The 21,493-nt window shown below is 39.9% G+C and overlaps 1 protein-coding gene across 1 annotated transcript in view; it reads right to left on the bottom strand.

The window, feature by feature from the left end:
* Positions 1 to 20,501, bottom strand: part of gabrb3 (gamma-aminobutyric acid type A receptor subunit beta3) — a 286,937-nt gene extending 266,436 nt beyond the window's left edge. The window contains exons 1-3 of the mRNA XM_048598034.1: positions 20,179 to 20,501; positions 19,971 to 20,062; positions 19,768 to 19,835 (exon numbers count right to left, since the gene is read on the bottom strand). Of these exons, the coding sequence (XP_048453991.1) occupies positions 19,768 to 19,835; positions 19,971 to 20,062; positions 20,179 to 20,261 (243 nt within the window). The 5' untranslated portion in view covers positions 20,262 to 20,501. The remainder of the gene's footprint in view (positions 1 to 19,767; positions 19,836 to 19,970; positions 20,063 to 20,178) is intronic.
* Positions 20,502 to 21,493: the final 992 nt, after the last annotated feature.

Here is a 21,493-nt window from a genome sequence, read left to right as displayed (position 1 = left end):
CTGCTTGGCCTGCTGTGTTCATCCAGCTCTACACCTTGTTATCTCAGTACTGTGGGCTGATAGCTAAGTTTGCCTCAAATCAAAATCTCCTCAAAATCAGAGCAGACAATCTTCATTCAGCCGTCTGATTGTATCTTAAGTTTTAACTCCCGAGTAAAAGGACCATTATGGCAATTGTGATTCATATGAATTAACTTCTAAACTTTTTTTGGTTTTAATATTCATAGCTGTAAACTCTTTCTTCTTCTTTCTTTTGTATGAAATCATAAAGACCACCTTGAGTTTGAATGTGAATAAGTAACACTTTTTATTTTAATCCAGTTTGCTGCACGTGTTATTTTTAAAAAATGACCTCACAAATTATGTTTGGGAAATACACTACTTTCTATTCAAAATTAAACCATGTTAAATCTGCTTATTGAAACAAGCAACATGAATACAAGGCAAAAATACTAAAGAACTGCAGATGCTGGAAATCAGAAATAAAAACAGAAATTGCTGGGAAAACTGGAGAAGGATTCTGAAAAAGGATCACTGAACACAAAATGTTAACTCTGCTTTCTCTCCATAAATGCTGCCAGACTTTCTGGGTGTTCCCAGCAATTTCTGATTTTGATTTGAACATGAGGGTGGCCCAAATATCAAGAGGCACAAATTCTTTATTCCACTGGCATCATGTCATTACAAACAAGAGAAAGTAAGGACAAACCAGAACTATTTACACCACATACATGGAATGACCATGTGGGTTTATTTGGGCTAAGGAACTCCTTTGGCTGTCTACTCCCCTTTCCAGTCAGACCTGTCTGCAATAAAGACACCCTTTCTTTTTCAGTGAGAGTCTGGCTCCAGCTGCCCTCCTTCACCATCAACTGCCAGCTGGTAGGGTCCCAGAAAATTGCTCAGTTCCCTTGCTGAGCACTGCCATCACCTTTGCCACCTGCTGCTGGAGACAGAGGGTGAGGAGAATGAAAGAAATCAGTGTTTTTCTCTCTCTTGCTCTCTCCCCTTTCCGCAGCACTGCTTCCAGTCTCCTTTGTACCAAAGAAAACAAGTGCAGTTTCTCTAACGTTCCCTCATTGCTAAAATTCTCCAATCCTAGCAATATGATCATCAGACTTTTCTTTCCCCCCTCCAGCGTGATTACTACCTTCTTATAATATAATTATCAGAACTGCATCCAGCCCTCTGGCTGGAGCCTAACAAACGTGTTATGCATTTTGTTTATGATCTTCATCCATTTTTAAATACATTCAGTGGCAGGGATTACTTAGATCTAGGTGCAATGTTTTGGAATACATTTTAGGCTCAATTATGGGACTGAAACAGTGAATAGGAAGACTTGTTTCATTTCTTCTGAATCAGCATAAAAGGGAGCCCTTGTGGAAGTGTGAATAATTTGTTAATACTGACATCAACCCACTGTTCAATAGGTAGCGGCACTTTACTGTTTCATAAGTAAACCAGCAGCACACCATGACACAGAAGGTAGATCCAAAAGTTCCCACCATTCAGTAAAATTACCACTGAAATCTCTTCACCTGCTTTGAATCAGTTGCAACTGATTGATGTGTTGACAGTCACTGATCTTGTTTTTAAATTATGTGCAATAACTTATCATTTCTTTCCATTGTACTCTGGTCTAGCTGGCAGGTTGAATCTTTATGGGAGGATTATAGGGGGTGGGGGTCTAGTGGTTATGACTGCGGGCAGCTACCTGCAGATTTCTCTGCTCACTTAAGCTCACAGAAGTAAAAATTCAGAATCTCCTGACCTGGTTTTTGAGGGCCTGCAGAGGTAGACAGGTTAGACAGCTCAGCAGCTGATATAACTGAGCTGAAGTTTTACAATAGCTTCACAACAACTGGCAAATTTAAGCAGGCTTACATGCGTTACATAGAAACAAGCCTTCTCCCATTTAAAGGCAAGCTTCAATATAGCATCAGGTGGGCTTTGATGGGGGATGGTGGATGATAAAAGCAAGGGGGACGGAGGTGAATTTTCACCCAGTTTTTAGCTTCAATACTGGTGGCCATGAATGAATTTCTTGCATCTCACCCTGCCCCTCCAAATGGTTTGCTTATGGGAGCACCTACTATTGAAAAAATGTTATTATATTCTTAAGAATTTGCATTTACAAAGAATGTCTTTCCAAGACTTTGCAATATTCCAAGGCATTAAAGTTGGTGCAATGTTACCTGCTGCAGTATAATGGAAGCTCACTTGTGGGTAAACGCTAGAGAGCTGTGGATGTGAGCAGGTCTCCAGAGAGAAAGGCATGAATATGCACACATACACCACTGCTTAAAAATAAGGGGGGTCACCCATTTAAGACAAAGATGAGGTGATTTTGTTCTCTCTCAGAGGCTTATAAGAGTTCGAAACAATCTGTCTCTCAAAAGGTGAAGGAAGTAGAATTTTTGAATATTTAAAAGGCAGAGGTGGATGCATTCTTAATAAGTGAGAGGATGAAAGGTTATTGGGGATAGGGCAGGTATGTGGAATTATCAGACTTGACCTTTTTAAATGGTAGAACATGGTCAATATACACAAAAATGTATATTTCAATGCAATGACATGGACACTTCTGTTAAAAACTCAATAGAGTTTACGGTACATTGATTCAAGCTCATTGAAAAATTGCAGCAGCACCCTCTCAATAATGCATGAGGGCGACAGCTTTAATTTTGTGCTCACGTTGTTGAGCTGGAACTTGAACTCCTATGTTTCTGACTCACAGGCAAGAATACTACCAACTGGGCCTCAGTTGACATTATAGGGTGAAGTGTTAGGCTGTTGTCTGTGGTATTTGAGGTAGTATTGTCAGACTGAAGCCATGTTACTATGCAGTTCTCTATCGACACCTGCTCATATCTGTACTACAAATAATACAGCAGGATTGAACTCACAGTGTAAGATGAACTCAAATCTCTTGCTTAAGTATTCTTATTGATTCTGCTGCAGTTTGATACTATGTGACTTACACTGATGCAAAATTGAAAAATGCACCAAAACACGCTGCAAAGCTTAATTTCTAAATGTCTGTGCTGTAACTTAGCACCTGAATAAACGATTTCTGATTGTGTGATGTTGATTTCTTTAATGTGAATAGTTTTTCTTACAGTGGATTGGTACTTGTCAGAGATGTCATCTTTTAAATCAAATGATACATTGAGACTCCTCCTCATTTTAAGATGTGAGGTGTTAAGATTTCATGGCACTGTTTGAAGAAAAGCGGGGGAATTCTCAAATGTTCTGTCCCAATATTTATCCGTCAACCAACATCAATAAATTGTTTGGTTATTACTACATTGCTTTTTGTGTGAGCAAGCTGTGTGCTGCCATATTTCCTGTGTGAGTGGACAGCAGTGTGTGACAAAACAAAAACTGCAGAGAAAATGGCTTAGGTTGAAGCATCACCAAAGTACGGACTTCCCTTAGGGTAGAATTCGAATGAATGAACAATTGATTGAATTTCCTACATTATAGCACTCAAGCTGTAAAGCGCTTCAGGATGTCCTGAGGTCATGATAGGTACTACATAAATGCAAGACATTTTTTTGCATTATGAATGCCAACCTGATTGAACAATTGTGGCTGTTCATTGTTGCTTTCTGAGCCTACATATAAAACTCTATTGATTGTTCACAAAATGATGAGAAAACATCTGTCTGCTAAATTAAACACATGATTTACCTAATTGCTATACAGTACTATTAACAAAATGTAATTGTCCATTAACTAATGTCTATAATTATACCAAACTAGTGAAGTCTTTTCCATAATTAAAAATAAATGCATCTTGTGCCTTAAAACTTCCAACAAGACAGAAAAAAAATCAAAGAGTGATAGAGGTGAATACGATCTGAGTGATCAAATTAACTGCTAATCATTGTAAAAATATTCATTACAGTTTAATTAACATGAGCATGCAGAACTGCATTAAAGCGTGTAAAGCATTTTTCTTTTATGACACTCTTGTTATTACTTGGAAGATAATTTGCCACAGGGTCATCTTGTACTTGAAATGATAAGGATACAAACTCTGGGGTTCACCTGCTTACAGCCACAGTGTCAGCAGGAGACTAGTGGAACCATAATTTCTCCGAGAGCTCTGTTTCCTTCCCATCAAGGAAAAGATGTTCACAGAATGAATCTGATCTTTTAGCAAGCAGAAAAGGACCAGAGGCTTAGCCCTCTTGAATCAACTGTCCCTTTCTCAGTGTTTTTCATTGTGCCCTGCAACCCCTTCCTTACACAAGAATGACATCTAATTCTCTTAAACCCATTTTCACTGCCTGTTTCAAAGGATCCTGAGCAAACCATTTTGAAACAATTAAATCCTTCCTAATCAAAATCACGTTAATTGAAGTTGCAGAATTCTCCCACATCTTAAATCTAAGATAAACATTCCTCAATTGATCCTTATATGAAATGCTGCTTTTTAAGGAGAATCAATATTACAGTTGCTCATTGCTTCAAATGACAGCTTATAAACAAACCCTGATATACCACTGGCCTCTATATCTTCTCAACCAAGTAATCATTGTGATATCATATTATGCTTTTCCCTTATCAAGATTATTGTCAATTTTCTTCTTTTGCTTTAACTTCCTTCAATAGTATTTCGCTCACGTGACTAATATACATGTCCAAACTCTCACATAGAACATGAGAAGGCAATCACAGCACATTGAACACCATCACTAAGCTCCATCTGCTCTTACCGTATGTCCCCACAAGCAGTACCTTGTAAGAGAAAGGAGCAGGAGTCATCCGTTCAGCCCTTCGAATCTGCTGTACCTTTCAATAAAATCATAGTTGATCTGCTACCATAACAATTCATCTTCCCACACTAATATGCTCAACCATTGAGCATCCAAATTCTCTGGGGTTTGCCTACATGGTACATTGTTTCAGTTTTTACTCCACCAAAGCTCCTTCGAAATGTTTTACACTTCAATGAGATCACCTCCTATTCTTAACTCAAGGCAAGACAGGCCTAGTCTACTCATTCCCTCATAGAAACCCTACAGTGCAGATGCAGGCCATTCAGTCCATTGAATATGTACTGACCTTGCGAAGAGCATCCCACCCTATCCCTGTAATCCTGCAGTTACCAATAGCTAACACACCTAGCCTACACTCCCATGAACACTGCAGGGCAATTTTACATTGCCAATCCATCTAACTTGCACATTTTTAGACTGTGGGAGGAAACCAGAGCACTCGTAGGAACAGACACAAGGTAAACATGCAAACTCCACACAGACAGTCAACCCACACACCTGGGTCCTTGGAGCTGTGAGGCAACAGTACTAACCACTGAAGCACTGTGCTGCTGATAAGACAACTCCTTAATCCAATGTACCAGTCCAAAGAGCCTTCGCTGCACATGATCTAAAGCAACTATACCTTTCTTCAGGTAAGGTGCCTGGAACTGTTCACAGCACTCCAAAGGTTGGTAAAACAGACTTCCTTGCACATATGCTCCAAAGCCTTCATAATAAAGACTAAAATCTCACTTGCTTCCCTAATTGCTTGCTTTATCTCCTTGTTAACTTTCTGTGATAATGTTCTCCAGCTATGTACAACCAAACTAATTTGTGGATCCTCTACTGTCACACCAACGGAACTTGCTGCAGATCAGAAAGCAAATGAAGAATATTTTTTGTTGCAGAATAAATTTCTAGGAACATAAGGAGACCAGCTGTTCATCTTTTCCATGCAACATGGTTACTTTTCAATTTCCTGATGCCATAACAGTGAGGAATTGCATACAGAAACCGAGTGTGAGGCTAAGATGGTGAAGCAACTGGATGGTACAATAAAGCATTTCCCTTGTTCATTGAAAGCAAGAAGAATAACAGGCACAAGCATGCTTTCAAGAATTGGAAATCAAACTGAGAAATATAGACAATGTTTAATTAAGTCTTTGATGATTCCATGAATGACGATTATTTTCTTACAATGAGAAAGATATCAGGGATCCCTGTTTTCAGAAAAACTGAAGCCGATAGGCACTACAAACAATAAGACCATAATAAATTGGAATGGGAGTAGGCCATTCAGCTCCTTGAGTCTGCTCTGCCAATCAACAGAATCATGGCTAATCAGACATTCCTCATGTCCACTTTCCTGCCCTTTGCCCATAATCCTTAATTCCTCCACTAGTCAAGAATCTAATTATCTCAATCCTAAATATACACAAGGACTCTGTCCCCACAGCTCTATTGTACCCAACACAGAACTGCTGGGAAATGTGAAGACTTTCCTAATTCAATAACTCAAAAAACATTTTAAGCCTGTTAGGTGGAAGACAGTCGTGCAGTGGTACTGTCATTGGACTAGTAATCGAGAAAATACAGCTATTACATTGGGGTCATGGATTCAAATTACATCATAGCAACTTGTGGAGTTCAAATTCAAGTAATAAATGTGAAATTGAAAGCTGTTCTCAGTCGTGAAGACCCAAGTGCAGTGATTGAATTTAGTGAGTACAACCTCGCTTTAAGAGGTACACCACCCTTTAAATATGTTGGCTTGGAATTCTTGCCAGAAATGGTCCTAAAGGTGAGTGGCCTCTTGATAAGATTGGCATGCAATTTGCCAAACATATGCCAACAATTTCCTCAGTTAAAATGAATCATATATCTTGTTGATGATGTCATTTTGGTGAGCTACTGACACTGGATCCTGCAGTCCATTCTTTTCTTTCCTCATGATTACAATTGTGAACATGGGGTGAGAAGGATTTATTTGTATTGTTAAGCTATAGCAAATTATAAAACCATTCACTTTTTTAAAATTCTTTCATAGGATGTGGGTGTGCAGGCAAGGCCAGCATTTGTTGCCCATACCCAATTAGCCATGAACTGAATGGCTTGCTAGGTCACTTTGGAGGGCAGTTAAGAGTCAACCACTTTGGGTTTGGAATCATATGTAGGACAGACCAGGTAAAAACAGAAGATTTTCTCCCCTAAAAGATATCAGTGAACTAGATGGGTTTTGTGACAATGGATTTAAAATATTTAAAATTTATACACAATATTTAAAATGTTCCACCGACTATTACCTGAATGACTTATCAATTTAGCAAACTCCTAAATTGTTTTATAAACACACTGCACACCAAAATGCCAAAAGTATTGAAAGTTCTAATGCTCACTAACTTACAGACTGCAGAAGGTGGACAATGTATTGAAATATCTTGTCTGCATCCTGTATTTCATATTAAATTGATTCACTGATGTCTCCAAATTGTAGCAGCCACATTTGATTGGTGGTGAGGGATATAATTCTGCAATGGTAATTGCTGTCAATGTGTAGAGAAGAGGACATGGATCATGGGTAGGTATCAATCTAAGAATAGGGAAACAAGGAGCTCATTGTTGATTTTGTGAGGTCATTGAATCCCTTCCCATGCTGTGCATCAGAAGGAAACACTGCACTCAGTTTCTCATATGAAACACTGGAGATGTTGCTGACAGAGGTTCACACCAGGAAGGACATGTTTTTTTTTTCACAAAAATTGGGATCAAGATGCCAGAAACAGCCTCTCTCAGTAAGCCTGGAGGGTTTGGAAAATCAAGTAAGTTTCATTGGCATCACTCAAGGAACAGTGTGTTTGTAGAACAGCTGATACGTCTGCCAAATTGATAAGTCGTCAAGGTAAGCATTGGATCAACAGTTTCAGTGTTGTACAATGTGGGATGAAAGGAGTGATTAATGAGGTCACAAGCACTGTTAACACAAATGGATATTGTTTCAGTTTGCAGGGGAAGGGATTGAACCAGTGAGCTATTCATCCCTTGCATTTCTGACGACAAAGTATTGTGATAGCTTTCCATCCACTAATTGTTCCTTGCCTTTGCTCAATGGCTCCCTGTTAAATAATGAATCGTCTTGTAGTCTTGTCTCCTCAGGGCAGCATTCCTGGGTAACATAATCTACAATGATGAGGGAGGCATCCTCCAGCACATTTTGCACACAGCCCCTATTCAGGCCCCTGAAATTTTTCATCTAGTATCTTCGTTGATAATCCATGTGGTGTCCTGGCTTGGGTTTATATGAGCTATTCAGGAGCAGTGGGATTAGAAGATTCCTATCTCCAAAAGGTCATCCTTAACCATCTCAGGAGAGTGGGAAAGTTAAAGGAATTTTGATTCCTGCGGATGACTACATTATGACAGCTACCTGGTACTTCTACTGTGATCAGATACCAACTGCACTTTAACTGAAGGTAACAACTTCCTACTGTCTTATTGAGATGTTTAGCAGGATTAAAGGATTTAATTGGATAAATTGAAATAAAGCATTTCCTCTTGTGGACAGTCCAGAACAAAACAGAATAACCTTAAGAGATAGTAGGAACTGCAGATGCTGGAGAATCCGAGACAACAAGGTGCAGGGCTGGATGAACACAGCAGGCCAAGCAGCATCATAGGAGCAGAGAGGCTGACGTTTCGGGCCTCGACCCAACATTAGTACTTAGGTGTCCAGGGTAATGACAAAGGATTTTCTAACAACTGGTGCTAGAAATCTGGAACTCTGCTCTAGCAAGCTGTTGCATATGAGTCAATTAAACAGTTCAGAACTGTTGTTGATAGATTTTTGTTATGCAGGATTATTATGGGTTGCAGCACCACTGTGGGTGAATGGAATTAAGGTACAGATCAGCACTGAGCAAACTGAACAGTGGAATAGGGTGGAGGGGCTCAATAGCCTACTCCTGTTCCTATGCTTCTAATTATAAAAGCACCTGACTAGTGTATGGTATTCAAAAAACACTAAATGTGCAGTAAGCAATTACAGAGTGGTAAGCATTGGCACATGATACTCACTACCCACGCATCCTTTCAGGCTTGCCAGGTAAAGTTGAGTTAAACTTCCTTCCATACTGTCTAATGCATTGACAAAGAAACATAATTTTACAGATTTTCCTATTAATGGTATATACAAATTCAATAATTTTCACTGGCTATTGGAAAATAAAGTCTTATGAATTTATGATGGCATAGCATCTTGAATCCATGTAGGAGAGAACATTTTGCAGCTCAACTTTCTTGACAGAAATTGCAAGCACATTTTTAGAGACTGAGAAGAGGTCAATGGAAAAAAGGCATTGGTTTATTTCATGACTTTACCGAACTAAAATATAAAGAAGTAATCTTGTTTTGTAAATTGCTGAATAGAGAGATGTGTTGCTAAGCTTTTCATTTTGCATTCATTTGGATGAATACAGGAACGTTAGATTTCAAACAATTGTGACAATTTCTACCACAGGAGAAAAGTGTGCAGATTGGCAAAATAGATTCTGATTGGCCAAGGCATTGCTATTGCATAAACAGAGACGCATAAGCTTCCCAAGCTCTCTGAGAATTTGAAAATGCTGCAAGAGCAATGCACTGCAGGGAAGGGAATTGGCCAGTCTTCTTAATATGGCCAACATAGCACCCGAGATTGTCAGTAAGGTAGTTGACTCTCAATTGCCGTCTGAAATGGTCGGGGCAAATATTGATGGGTAACAAATGCTGGCCTTGCCAGAAATACCCACATCTCAAAGAATAAAACAAGGACTGATTGTCCAGTTGTGGTTGAATGTATGGCTATTTCTCATAACAATACTTATGTAATTGTAGTGATTTTATAGGTAACATTAGGTTGTGTAATAGTGGTGATTTTGAATTGGTCTTAAAGATACAATAATATCTTACAGGAGAAATTATCTCTCCTGTGCAATTCCTCATAATTCTCATCATAAATCTTTCAGTATTGATATCAGTCATTAATATGTAGAAGTAGGAAAATATCGATGGATACAATCTCAAATATGTACGAATATATCTCAAAATATCATTAATGAGCAATGGCTAACATTCATAGCACAAGATTGCAATGTTAAGTTGTATTTTTTCACATTTCTCTTCAGCAATTAATGAATTGGAGCAGTAAGTTTTGTGCTCAAACTCAGTAAGAATCCAAAAAATCCAGAAGCTTCAGTGAACTTATATTTATCAATTTTCTGTAAGCATTCAGAGCTTGCAATGTAGCATAAAGATCTCTTCTCTTTACAGAACACTTTACCTTTACGGATATTATATGGCATCAAAGAACGATCAGATTTCTCCCCAGTGCAGCAGATAAATGCAAGACAATATGTATTCATCATTCAAATATAGGTTTAAAAATGCTCAAAATGTTAGACAACTAACATTACTTTGCAAATTTGTAAGTGGATCACATTACAATGCAATACTTTGGCAGCTTTTGCCTCTCATCTGGAATAATGACTCTGCTTCATTGCTGTACAAAGTGAACTGAACACACACTATGTGTCAAAGGATGGCCACCACAGAGGTTACAAGGATTGGAGAATCTGACAAATGAATAGCACAGGCTCATTTTCTTTTGAATATTCTACAGAGTTCTGAGGCAAGCAACTTTCAGCCTGTCTGTCTGTCTGGGATAGTTTCCAGTCTAGGGCCCAAAAGAGAGATTACATTATTCTAACCCACTGCAGCATCAGTAGTAGATCTCATTACAAATTATTACATCTTTGATCATTACTTCTTGCATTAACGTCACAGTTTCAAAACACGGCATTCAGATGTAAGTTACTTTACAATTGCACCACTGTAATTTTGGAAAATATGTGGTACGATTAAAAAGACATGATATGATTAATATTAAACGTATTCTGTAGCTGATCATGTGCATTATAAAAGGGGCATTATTGAAGAAACAGACTGTTTTCCAGGGACACCCTCTCTAATGTCATGACTGCTGTAAAATGACATGTTGGTTGCTGCAGCAAGTTCTATTTCAGACATTGTCTCTGACACAGCATGAAATGTTTCAATGAACTTGTATTTTTTGTTACCTTTTATTCAAATTAAAAATACTGAGTCAGTTGCAGAAGACACAACCAATAACGTAATGATAGTATTATGGCACTGATTACATTACTACACGTTCTGCAATTCATTTCAAAGGTATCGCAAGACAAATTTCCCTTAGAGAGAAAGGAAAATAAATAATTATATTTATATGGTGCCTGTCATGATCCCAGAATGTCCCAGTCCAATGAAGGACTTTTTAAGTGTGGTCTTTTTTTGTTTTGGAAATGTGGCAACCAAATTATGCACATCAGGGTTTGAAAGGTCCATATACATCAATGAAATAATGACCAGATATTGACTTATAAAAACCTATTAGTTGAGATGGCCAAGACATCAGGGAGACTCCCTCACTATTCTTCCAAGTAATCCCATGGGATCCTTTGTTTCTGCCTGAGAAGGCAATCAGTGCCTCAGTTGTTGACACATTCAAAAGACAGGAGCACTGACAGAGTAGCCCACCCCCAGAAGATTAATCCTTTGCTGGTCAGCTGTGAAGTACAGGACATTGTGATTCCACATCTAACAATTAAAATTCAAATAAAAGTATAATTTATTTAGGCTTAAATTGTCACAGGAGAAAGTGTGGCTTAGCAATTCTACTTTCTAACTTTTCTTTCCAATAATTGAATGATTGATTCAAAGACAACAATCATAGTATTGTTTTAATTCTCTATCTAAGCTCAGAAAAATTGAAGAAACCAACACAACACATCAAAATCAGATCACCAACGATGAGGAGAAATCAGAGACTCACCATCATTATTTGAAAGCAATAGAACATGCATACTATGCACGCTATCAAATGTCAATTGTGTAAGCATTATGGCAAGAAGACAGTAACATGTTGTTACATCAAGATACAACCATCATAAGATCTGTACATTTAAAATCACACATCCTATGATTTGTTTTTGGCTCAAAAGTATCACAAAGAAGGAAAACTATGCTTTTCATATTTGTCTCAAGTCCCCATTTCTACTTTTTAGAGCAATGGAAGAATGGGCCCTTGGTCAGACATCTTACAAATCCTGGGGTGATGTATTATACACTGTCATATTTCACTGATATTACCCAATGGTTATGGAGTTACTTTCACTGTTTAAAATAAATTGTTGTGCCTTGAAGTGATAATTCACACACTTTGTTACTATTTCTGTTTTCACAGTGGTAGATTTTCCTGATTTTAACAGAAACTATACAGTAAATCAACCTGTGTAACAGCTAATCAGCAATACACTAGTCAGCAACTGTGATCTCCAGAACAGTGTCATAACAACAATGTGATACCTATCTTTCACAGGTATAGTTTTATCTGTTGCAAATTGCACCATATGACCAGATGTTATATGGTTGGTGACAGTCAAACTTTGCCAAAAAAGGAAGCAAAGATCTTAATTAAAGATAGCAATGCACAAGCACTTCAGTGAGCTTCAAACTCAAAATGGCAACACCCAACATTCATTTGCCACTGCATAATCAGAATAACATATGAATCTTATTGAACATAACACCTGAACAGCTTGTGGCCCCGAATAGATATAACAACACCTTTCCTTCTTTATTTATTTGATGGAAGTCAACCTAACACACTCTGCTATATTTGGGTAGGAGAAGGGTTACTGAAGTTGGTGTTCTAGAAGTTGAACCATAGGCTGCTAGGAGTAGAAAAGTCAGTGAGAGCGACCAGTAACATACAGGGTAGGAGATGACAGGTGAGGGTATACAAGGACCCAACAGGGGAGCTGGACTTCTCACACCAAGAATCCCTAATTAATTAACAGTGACACAGGCTATAACAGTCAGGCTAAAAACACAGAGTCACCATCAGCCAAGTATAGCAAGTAGCTACAGACAGGGAATCAGTACAGGTAATTAAACAGTGCTGATTGTAGGGAGCTGTATAGCTGGATGAGTACTTCTGTAGATGTTATCCAGCATCCTGAGTAGAATGGGGCTTCCCAAAGGGAATGTTCAGAAGGTCAAGGAGCAAATACAGAAGGTTTTAGAATAGGAGGCCAAATTACAGAAGGCGTGTGCAAATTATTAACACAGATAGAACCAGATTCGCACTCTGCAAAGGGTTCCAAGCAGTAAAATTCTAGATTAAGGAGATGAACTGTCTCCATCATTAAGGAGGTGAAGTATCTCCTTAATGATGAACAGTTAGCTCCAGATTTTGTCCAGTGCCACTTTCTTGACCAGACAGTGAGACAAAGTTTGTCATGGAGAGACTGTCAACATGTAATAGCTTCAGAAAACATTGCAAAATATTACATATTTAGAATGATAAACTAAAAGGGAGGTGACCAAGTATTTATTGAGGATAACATAATGGCAGTAGGGAATAGGGGCACAGCCACCTTCAGGACAAAAACAAAGTCCACATGGATAGAGATAAAATAAAATACAGGATCAATCAGAAAGAGAGGTTTAGACTAGAAACCATGTAAAACTACAAAGTGGAGTAGGAAATATGAAGAAATATATGAAATAGAATAAAAGGGTTGAAGAATGTAAAATAGCAATTGTGAACAATTTTGAGTAACCTGAAATTAATTTGGACATAGAAGTAAGCAAATGTGTTAAGGGAATGGATTTCCTACAATGCGTATTTTTAAACCAATTTGCAAAAAGTGCAACAGGGAAGACTTCCTTCTGGATCCAGTAATGAAATTGAAATATAGCTAATAAAAGATGAACAAGAAAGACAGTATCTGGTCAATAATGAGCAGAATATAACATGCTCTAGGAGGATAACACAAAAAGGCAAAAGCACGGTGAACAAGAGGTTAATAAATTGAGGAAGGCTAATTTTGAAGGGTGACAATAAAATTTAGGAAAATAAGCTGAACAAAATATTTGGCGAATGATAATGCAGGAAAACAATGGGAAAAACTGAGGCGAAGTCACACCGTGTCTTTAAGACAGAGATAGACAGGTTCTGATTACTAATGGGTTCAAAGGTTACAGGGAAAAGGCAGGAGAACGGGTTTGAGAAACATATGAGCAATGATCAAATGGCAGAGTAGACTTGATGGGGTGAATGGCCTAATTCTGCTCCTATATCTTATCTAAAACAGTGCTTAACGTGGTGTAGGAAAATATATTTCATGCTGAAGTGAAAGAACTAGTGGGACTCACTAAAGGATAAGGTTCAGGAGGTTCAGAATGAGACACTCACTAATTACAAAGAGAGCAGAGGAGTCCATTTTCAAACTGGTTTTTACCGCTTCATCGAGTGTCAGAGTTCAGGCAACTTCATGTTAGGATTAGTTTGCACATTTTTGAGTCTAAGGTTGGAAAATTTACATGAGTGCTTTCGTGTACTAGGACAGAAATAACCTCTTAATGTACACAGGCCAAGATATTGAAAAGATAAGAAGGAAGACGGAGAGGAACTATCAAATAAAATGATCAAGAATCACAAACCAAAAAATGAAAAAATTTGACAGGATATTTGATAAATGAAAAGCTGAAATAGAAATAGGATCGTTAGGGTATAGAATGAAGGATACTCAATTAATGATAAAGAGCTGGCAGAAAAAGTAACTGATTATTTTACTTTGGTGTTAACTAAGCTGATAGAACAGTTAGACATGACAATGAATGATGAGATGTGTAATGAAATAAGTGTATTTAAATCACTTTAAAATTCAAATGTATTGAATGAACTAATCAAACTGAAAAAGGATGAAATCTGAATGGATTAGCTCAACACATTTAAAAGGAATCTATGGAAAGATAGCAGAGATATTACTACACAGAGTTAATAATTCATTAGGAAAAGGTGTAGAGCCAGAATATGGGTGAATAGCTAATGTAATTCCTATTTATAAAAAGAGGGACATGCCCAGGGAATTAGAGGCCAGTCAGCTTTATATCTAGGGGTAGGAAAAGTAATGGAATCTCTCTCCACTGTAAGACAGAACAGAGGAACATCTCAAAACAAAAATTTCAATGATAACTAATCAACATTAATTTCAAAAATGGTAAATCTTACTTGACCAGCTCTATTGAATTTTTTTGAGGGATAACAGAAAGAATATAACATAGTTCTTTGGATGATGTCATATATCTATGCTGTCAAAAAACCTTCAATATGGTGCCTCATAATAGATTAATGAATGGGGTCAGAGAAGGAAGAATCAAGGGACATACAGCAAAATATACTGCTAGCTGGCTTCAATATAGAATTTGGACAGTAAAAGCAAATGTCAATTTTCCAAAGTGGAAGTGGCTGGGAAGCAGTGATCCACAAGGATCAGAAGGACCACTGTTGTTCACAATTTACATTACTAATTCAGACTTTGGAATCACAAATGGAATTTCTAAATTTGTGGATGACACTAAGTAATCACTGAGAGAAACTGCAACAAATTAAGGAGGGCATTAATAAAGTACACATAATTGAGAAATGAGGTTCAACACAATACTATGCTTAGGGTGATGATTTATTATTTGAAGGTGTAAGTCGAGGGTGGGGGTAAACTGTAATCCCTACAGTGTGGAAGCAGGCTATTCAGCTCAACAAGTGCACACTGACTCTCTGAAGAGCATCCTGCCTAGACTCACACCCCTATCTTATCCCTTGTATTTCCCATGGCTAATCTACACATCACTGGACACTATGGGCAATTTAACACGGCCGATCCACCTAACCTGTCCATCTTTGGACTGTGGGAGAAAACCCACACAGACACAGAGGGAGTGTGCAAACTCCACACAGACAGTCGCCCAAGGCTGGAATTGAACCCTAGTCCCTGGAGCTGTGGGGCAGCAGTGCTAACCACTGAACCAACATGCCACCCCAAGTGGAGGAAAATAAACTAACAAGGATTTCCCCCATAACTGCGAGTGAAGAGCTGAATCCCCGCTCACCTGACGGGCGTGGGAAATGTGGCGTATAGAAGGCCTTTGTCTGATGATGCCACAGGGTCCAAATACCCAAGACCAACGCTTAGCCCAGGGATGGTGTGAGGCCAATGGTGGCCCACGGCTCATTGGGACGGTGTATTCTCGGATTTGGATTGCTTGTGATTGCAGCCTAATGCGGGTGGTCAACTCCAACTAAGGCTAAATACTGGCATAAGTCCGATAGTCAACAAGTACTGTTCGGTTAAGTTGAAAAGAACTTTGATGAGAGAAGGCGTGAAACCGTTTAAGAGGTAAACGGGTGGGGACTGCGCAGTCTGCCCATAGGATTCAACTCAGTGGCTCTGGTCGGTCACGTCAGGGTTTGGCGGATCTTTTCTGCTGGTAGTACCCCTCACATGGGCACGGCTGTTGCCGGACGCATTTCCTCTGCTGGTGGTGCGCCGCAACCGGCTTTGGGTCGGTTGGGAAGGCCGGTGGCTTTGGACAGTGGCTCTCAGCTCCACACATGCGAGTGTTATATGTTATAGAATCCCCCACACTCCCACCAGCCCCCCAACACCCCCCTCCCCCACCACCACCCCCACCACCCCACCCCCTCACCCCCCACAACAGCAGGAGCCTTTGTTGTACCACCGGAGTCAAGGGAGTGGCAACCCACTGAATCTAAGCAAAATTTTAACTTAGCAATGCCATTATATGATAACAAACTGTGTCAAGCTTATTTTTGTACAGGAATAGAACTGAAAAGTAGAGAATTTATGCTCAACCTGTACTCAACCTTGTTTAGACTCCACTTCATCCTGTTTACAGTTCTAGTCAGCATATTATCAAGAGGGTCGAGACATACTGGCAAGAGTGCAGAGAAGATTTGTAAGGATCATTTTGAATTGCTTGGAAATACATGTCATGGAAGAATGAACATGCTTGGTCCTCTCCTTCCTGAATAAAGAAGCCTGTTGGAAGAACTAACGTAGGTCTTAAGAAATATGAATGGTTTTATGGTAGTACACATAATCACCTGTACACAGAGGAATTATTTCTGCTTATCTAGAGGCCATCAATATAAGTTATCTACCAAGAAATCAAATATGGAACTCAAGAGGGACTCTTGTACTCAAAGAATGGTAGAATATGGAACTCTCTACCACAGGGAGTGGTTGAAATGAATAAATGCTTTTCAGGGGAAGTTAGGAAGATAAGGCTGGAAAATTAGGATGATAGATTTAGAGGAGAAGAAAATTGGAGAATGTTCAAATGTTATATAATTCCAGAATGGACTGTTTGTGTCAAAAGATCAATTTATTCACTTTTTATACTACATACAATTGGAAACATTATACAGAAGGCAGGTCTTCAGATTCCTGAGACACTGGGATGTCTAGATGAATAACTTCCACTCAAATGGAAACTTACTTATCCTTTCCAAAAGAGGAATTAGGATAGTGGGGGAAGCTTTAAACTAATTAGTAGGAGAAAGTCCTGGAGAAAATGGTTGATGAGATTATAACTCAGTTGAAATTAGGCCCCATGAGTCAAGAACCATAAAAAAAAGCACACACCCAGGCTGTTCAACTGTTCGCTACTATTCTTTGTTTTCCATCTCTAATCCAATTTCATATACAAATAGCTATTGTCTATTTAATTCCGTGGGCTTCAGTGTTACTAACAAGTCCATTATGAATGAAGTCAGGAAGCAGGATTTTCCTCAGTAAGGCTAATGGAATTCTGCAATTTGCAAAGGCTGGCAGAATTTTGGAACTTGCGTTCCATTAGATGCTAGGTCAATCATATTTTCAACAATGAAAATGATGGATGTTTTTTAAGTAGGTGTTTCAATAGATTTAGAGCAAAGGTTAATAAATAGATTGAAATTTAGGTTGTGTGTGATCTGATTGAGCGGAAAACAGGTGTGGGAGACTGAATGGCCCATTCTTAGTCCTGTGGTTGTTCTAGTTTAGTTCCATCCATTATTTTAATATCCCAAGAAATGAACACCAATACTGCTTTTTCCCTGATAACAACAACTTTGCCAATTGACCCAAATCTTGAGGACACTAAAAGTGCATGAAAGAGCCAATGATATCTCAGTAGCTTAAGAAAAGCTACATAATGCTATTACATGGAAAATGACCCATAAACCCACTTCCCTTGACCTTTTAAATCATGGCAAAACAAAGAGGGTCACCAGACCCAAAACGTTAACTCTGATTTTTTCTTCACAGATGCTGCCAGATCTGCTGAGCTTTTCCAGCAACTTCTGTTTTTGTTCCTGATTTACAGCATTCACAGTTCTTTCAGCTTTTATAAAAGATAAAATCATCTTTTTTTAACACAAGTGTGGAGTGTGTCAGACTAGATTAATTAGTTTCCATGAAGCTTTAGTGGGCTCTTTAATTGATTCCATGAGCCTCATAGATCAGAAAGGTCATAGGCTCCATGTCTGGTCAATGCTGGGTTGGGTGATTTTATTGTAACGGGAAGGGCAAGGAAGGAAGCAAACAGGAAAAGGGGGAATGCAACATGATCTGACATCACAATGGTGACTACAGTTTTGAAGTGCTTATTTCACTTTAGAATACCTTGGTTTCATGAAAAGTATTTTATAAATGCATGTCCTTCCTTGGTTTTATTTTACAAACTGTTAGAGTGGTTAATTGGCCATGACTCCAACTCCTGATTGTCACTCAATATTCCCTACTGAAGTGCACATTGGATAAGGAAAGGATTGAATTCATCTATAATGATGGTCAAGGTAGCCATTCAGAGCTGTAAAGGTACACACATTAATAATGGTGAGGAGGAAATTTCAGGAATGACCCTACCTATACAACTGTACTCTCCCAAGGTCTCAAATTGCCTGTAGCACTGAATGTAAATAAATTATTGTTTAGAAAAATAATTCAAATACATTAAAGCTGGCAACTCATACTTGTGAGGATTCACGGAGAGGAATAATCACATTTAATGCACATTTTAGATAAGTTTTCTTTGTTGGACAAATATTTCAATTTCAGATGAGTTGATTAACAAAAACAATGAACTGCAATATTATATGGGGCATAATACATACCAAGTTAGATATCAACAGAACTCCAATCTCCCTAATTTACATTTCACTTTGTTGGGGAACCACAAGGACCACATCTTGTTTTTCTAAACTGGGGCATAAGCACATTAAAGGCTGAGATTGGCAGAGAGATCTTTAATCATTGAGGGGAATCAGGATTATGGGGAAAAGGAAGCAAAGTGGAGTTGAAGATTGTCAGATCAGCCACAATCTCATTGAATGACGGAGTAGATTCTACGGCTGAATGGCTACTTCTACTCTTAGATTGATGGTTCTATTAATTCGTTTACGTTTTATGCATTGCTATTGCTGTGTTCAATTGATTTGTCATATTAAACATTTTAAGAGCTGAGCTCCGTTAAATGGAAGGTACAATGACTGGATGATAACATCCCCTCCACACCCTCCTCTCTCCAAGAAATTAACACAAATCCCTTACGAGCGCAGATTCAGAACCTCGGACAGCGAAGTGCCACGAATCTCCCTCACAATAAACTACACCAGCAGTTTACATCTAGAGAGAGACAGACAGAGAATCGCACGTTCAGGATACTTTCCCCTTTGGCTATGGGATTGCACAGCCACGAGTGTTTGCGTAATCTCGGTGGAGAGGTAGCCGGCAGATGGCACCAACCCCTGGCTCTCCAATCTACGCGATACTGCTGCTTCCCAGTACAGCCCAACGATAAACCTACAGTCACCGCGTAAAGGGGAGGGGAACTTTCCCCAATAATGGATCACACGCCGCATCTATAGAGGCAGGGAGGGAATCATTACTCCATGACCCAACAGCACCATTAAAGTCGCCCCATAGTTCGGAATATCTTGCCAGTGCATCCTCACAGATGTATGACTAATAACTGAAATACAGCCAACGTGGGTTCGAGCCGTCCATTGGATGTAGACAAAACAATGATCACTCACCATGTTAACTTCAGACACCTGGTCAATGCTAGCGACATCTATGTTCATCCCGACACTGACTGGTGGACCTGGAGTGTGTGGAAACCAGGAGTGGCGAGTTAAACTCTTGCTACATATTTTTTATTTAACGTAGCTTGTGGGGAAGATTGGTGGGGGCGTGGGGGGGTGCATGGAAATTTACGGATTGAACACAGAATGCCTACCTCCAAAATCCGGTCTTAGGCGAATGTCATAGCCCCTCAGCAGGTTATCCACTGTCTCCTTCACAAACGACATGTTCCCGGGCTCATTGACGCTGGAAACGAAACACAAAACACAAGGTGGAGGACAGAAAGTGTTTTTTTTGTCCATTGCAAACATCACACTCAAGCACAGGATCCGCCGCTCGCTTGCACATTGGAGGAGTCTTACCTCTGGGCACAGCAGACTACGGCCACCAACACTACCGGCGCTGACAGAATACCAAAGTATCGCTTTCTCTGATATTTCCACATTCCTCGGTTGTTTGGTTTTGCAACTAGTCCGTGAGTTAAAATGGCAAATGTGTGGCACGGTGCGGAATAACCCTCAAGTCCCAAAGCATCGGCGGAAATTGCAGACCACACATTCACCCGTCCAGTAACATGGCTCGGAAATGATCACAGGAGAGCAACAACAACATCAAAAACAAAAGCCCACAAGAATTTATCTCGGCGCTGTGGGTTATTTCAATGTTCCTTTCTATCTGCACACGACGCAGTTAATTCTTCCGAGTAAAATCTAGTGATCCTTCAAGGATGGGTGCATTTTGTCAAAGCCCTGTTTGCTAGGCGGTTGCAGCACGCTTTTCTCCCCACCACCCACTCTCTCCCTCTCTCTCTTTTGATATTTCTTTTCACTCACTCACTCGAAATTCACATCTCCACGCGTTGCCATATTCAGGGGACGGCTTTTGGGCTGAAGAATTTCCCCCCTCCAACACTCACCTACAAAACAGACAAACAAGACTAGGATGGGATTGGGGGTTGGTTGGGGGGTGGAGGTTGGCGGAATCAGGATGGAGACGTGGACAGTGCTCACAACAAACGCATCATTCCCACAGACTCGGCGCTAAAGCAATGGAGACAGCCACAGTGTTGTAACACATCCAGTCCGTTGCCATCCCCAACTCCCCCCACCCCATAGATTGTAGCAGGAAAGGGCTGTCTCTTTCTTTCTCTCTGTCTCTTTCTGTCTCCCCTACACAGCCAGCTGCCTCTCTCTCTCTGTCCCCTCTGCCTCTGATGCGCGCACACGGTTTGGACACGAGTTCCTGGAAATTCAAAGGTTTGGCACACAGCACCAAAAATGTCATGTCTGTGTAGGGGCCATAGGATTAAAATACTCGGCTCCAGCCTCGCCTGTGATTGTAGCGACTCTCAGATTGACAGCTCCAACCACCAACCAGGCAGCTGGAGGCGGAGGTGGGTGGGTTGGTCCGGGGAGGAGAGTCAGTCTCTCTTACAGCGGGAGGCCAGGAGCTGTCTGCCGGCCTGATCGGGGATGGAGACCCGGAGAGACCTCAGCTCTTCAGGGCCGGGAAGTAGCCCCGGGAAAAGGGGCTAGCAGGAGGTCTGGAGAAGCGGGGGGGGGGGGGAGCGGGTGGAGTGGTGTTGGGGGGGGATGTGGTTTGGAGAAAGAGTGACCACGTTAGATCACCGTTCTCAACTAGGGGTATAATCTGCTTCTCAGAAAGCCTGGAGAAACT

This window comes from Rhincodon typus, chromosome 6, assembly GCF_021869965.1.
Source record: "Rhincodon typus isolate 14 chromosome 6, sRhiTyp1.1, whole genome shotgun sequence".
In the NCBI taxonomy this organism is placed as follows: Eukaryota; Metazoa; Chordata; class Chondrichthyes; order Orectolobiformes; family Rhincodontidae; genus Rhincodon; species Rhincodon typus.
The sequence above is the reverse complement of the archived record's forward strand: the minus strand, read 5'-3'. Positions and strand labels throughout refer to the sequence as shown.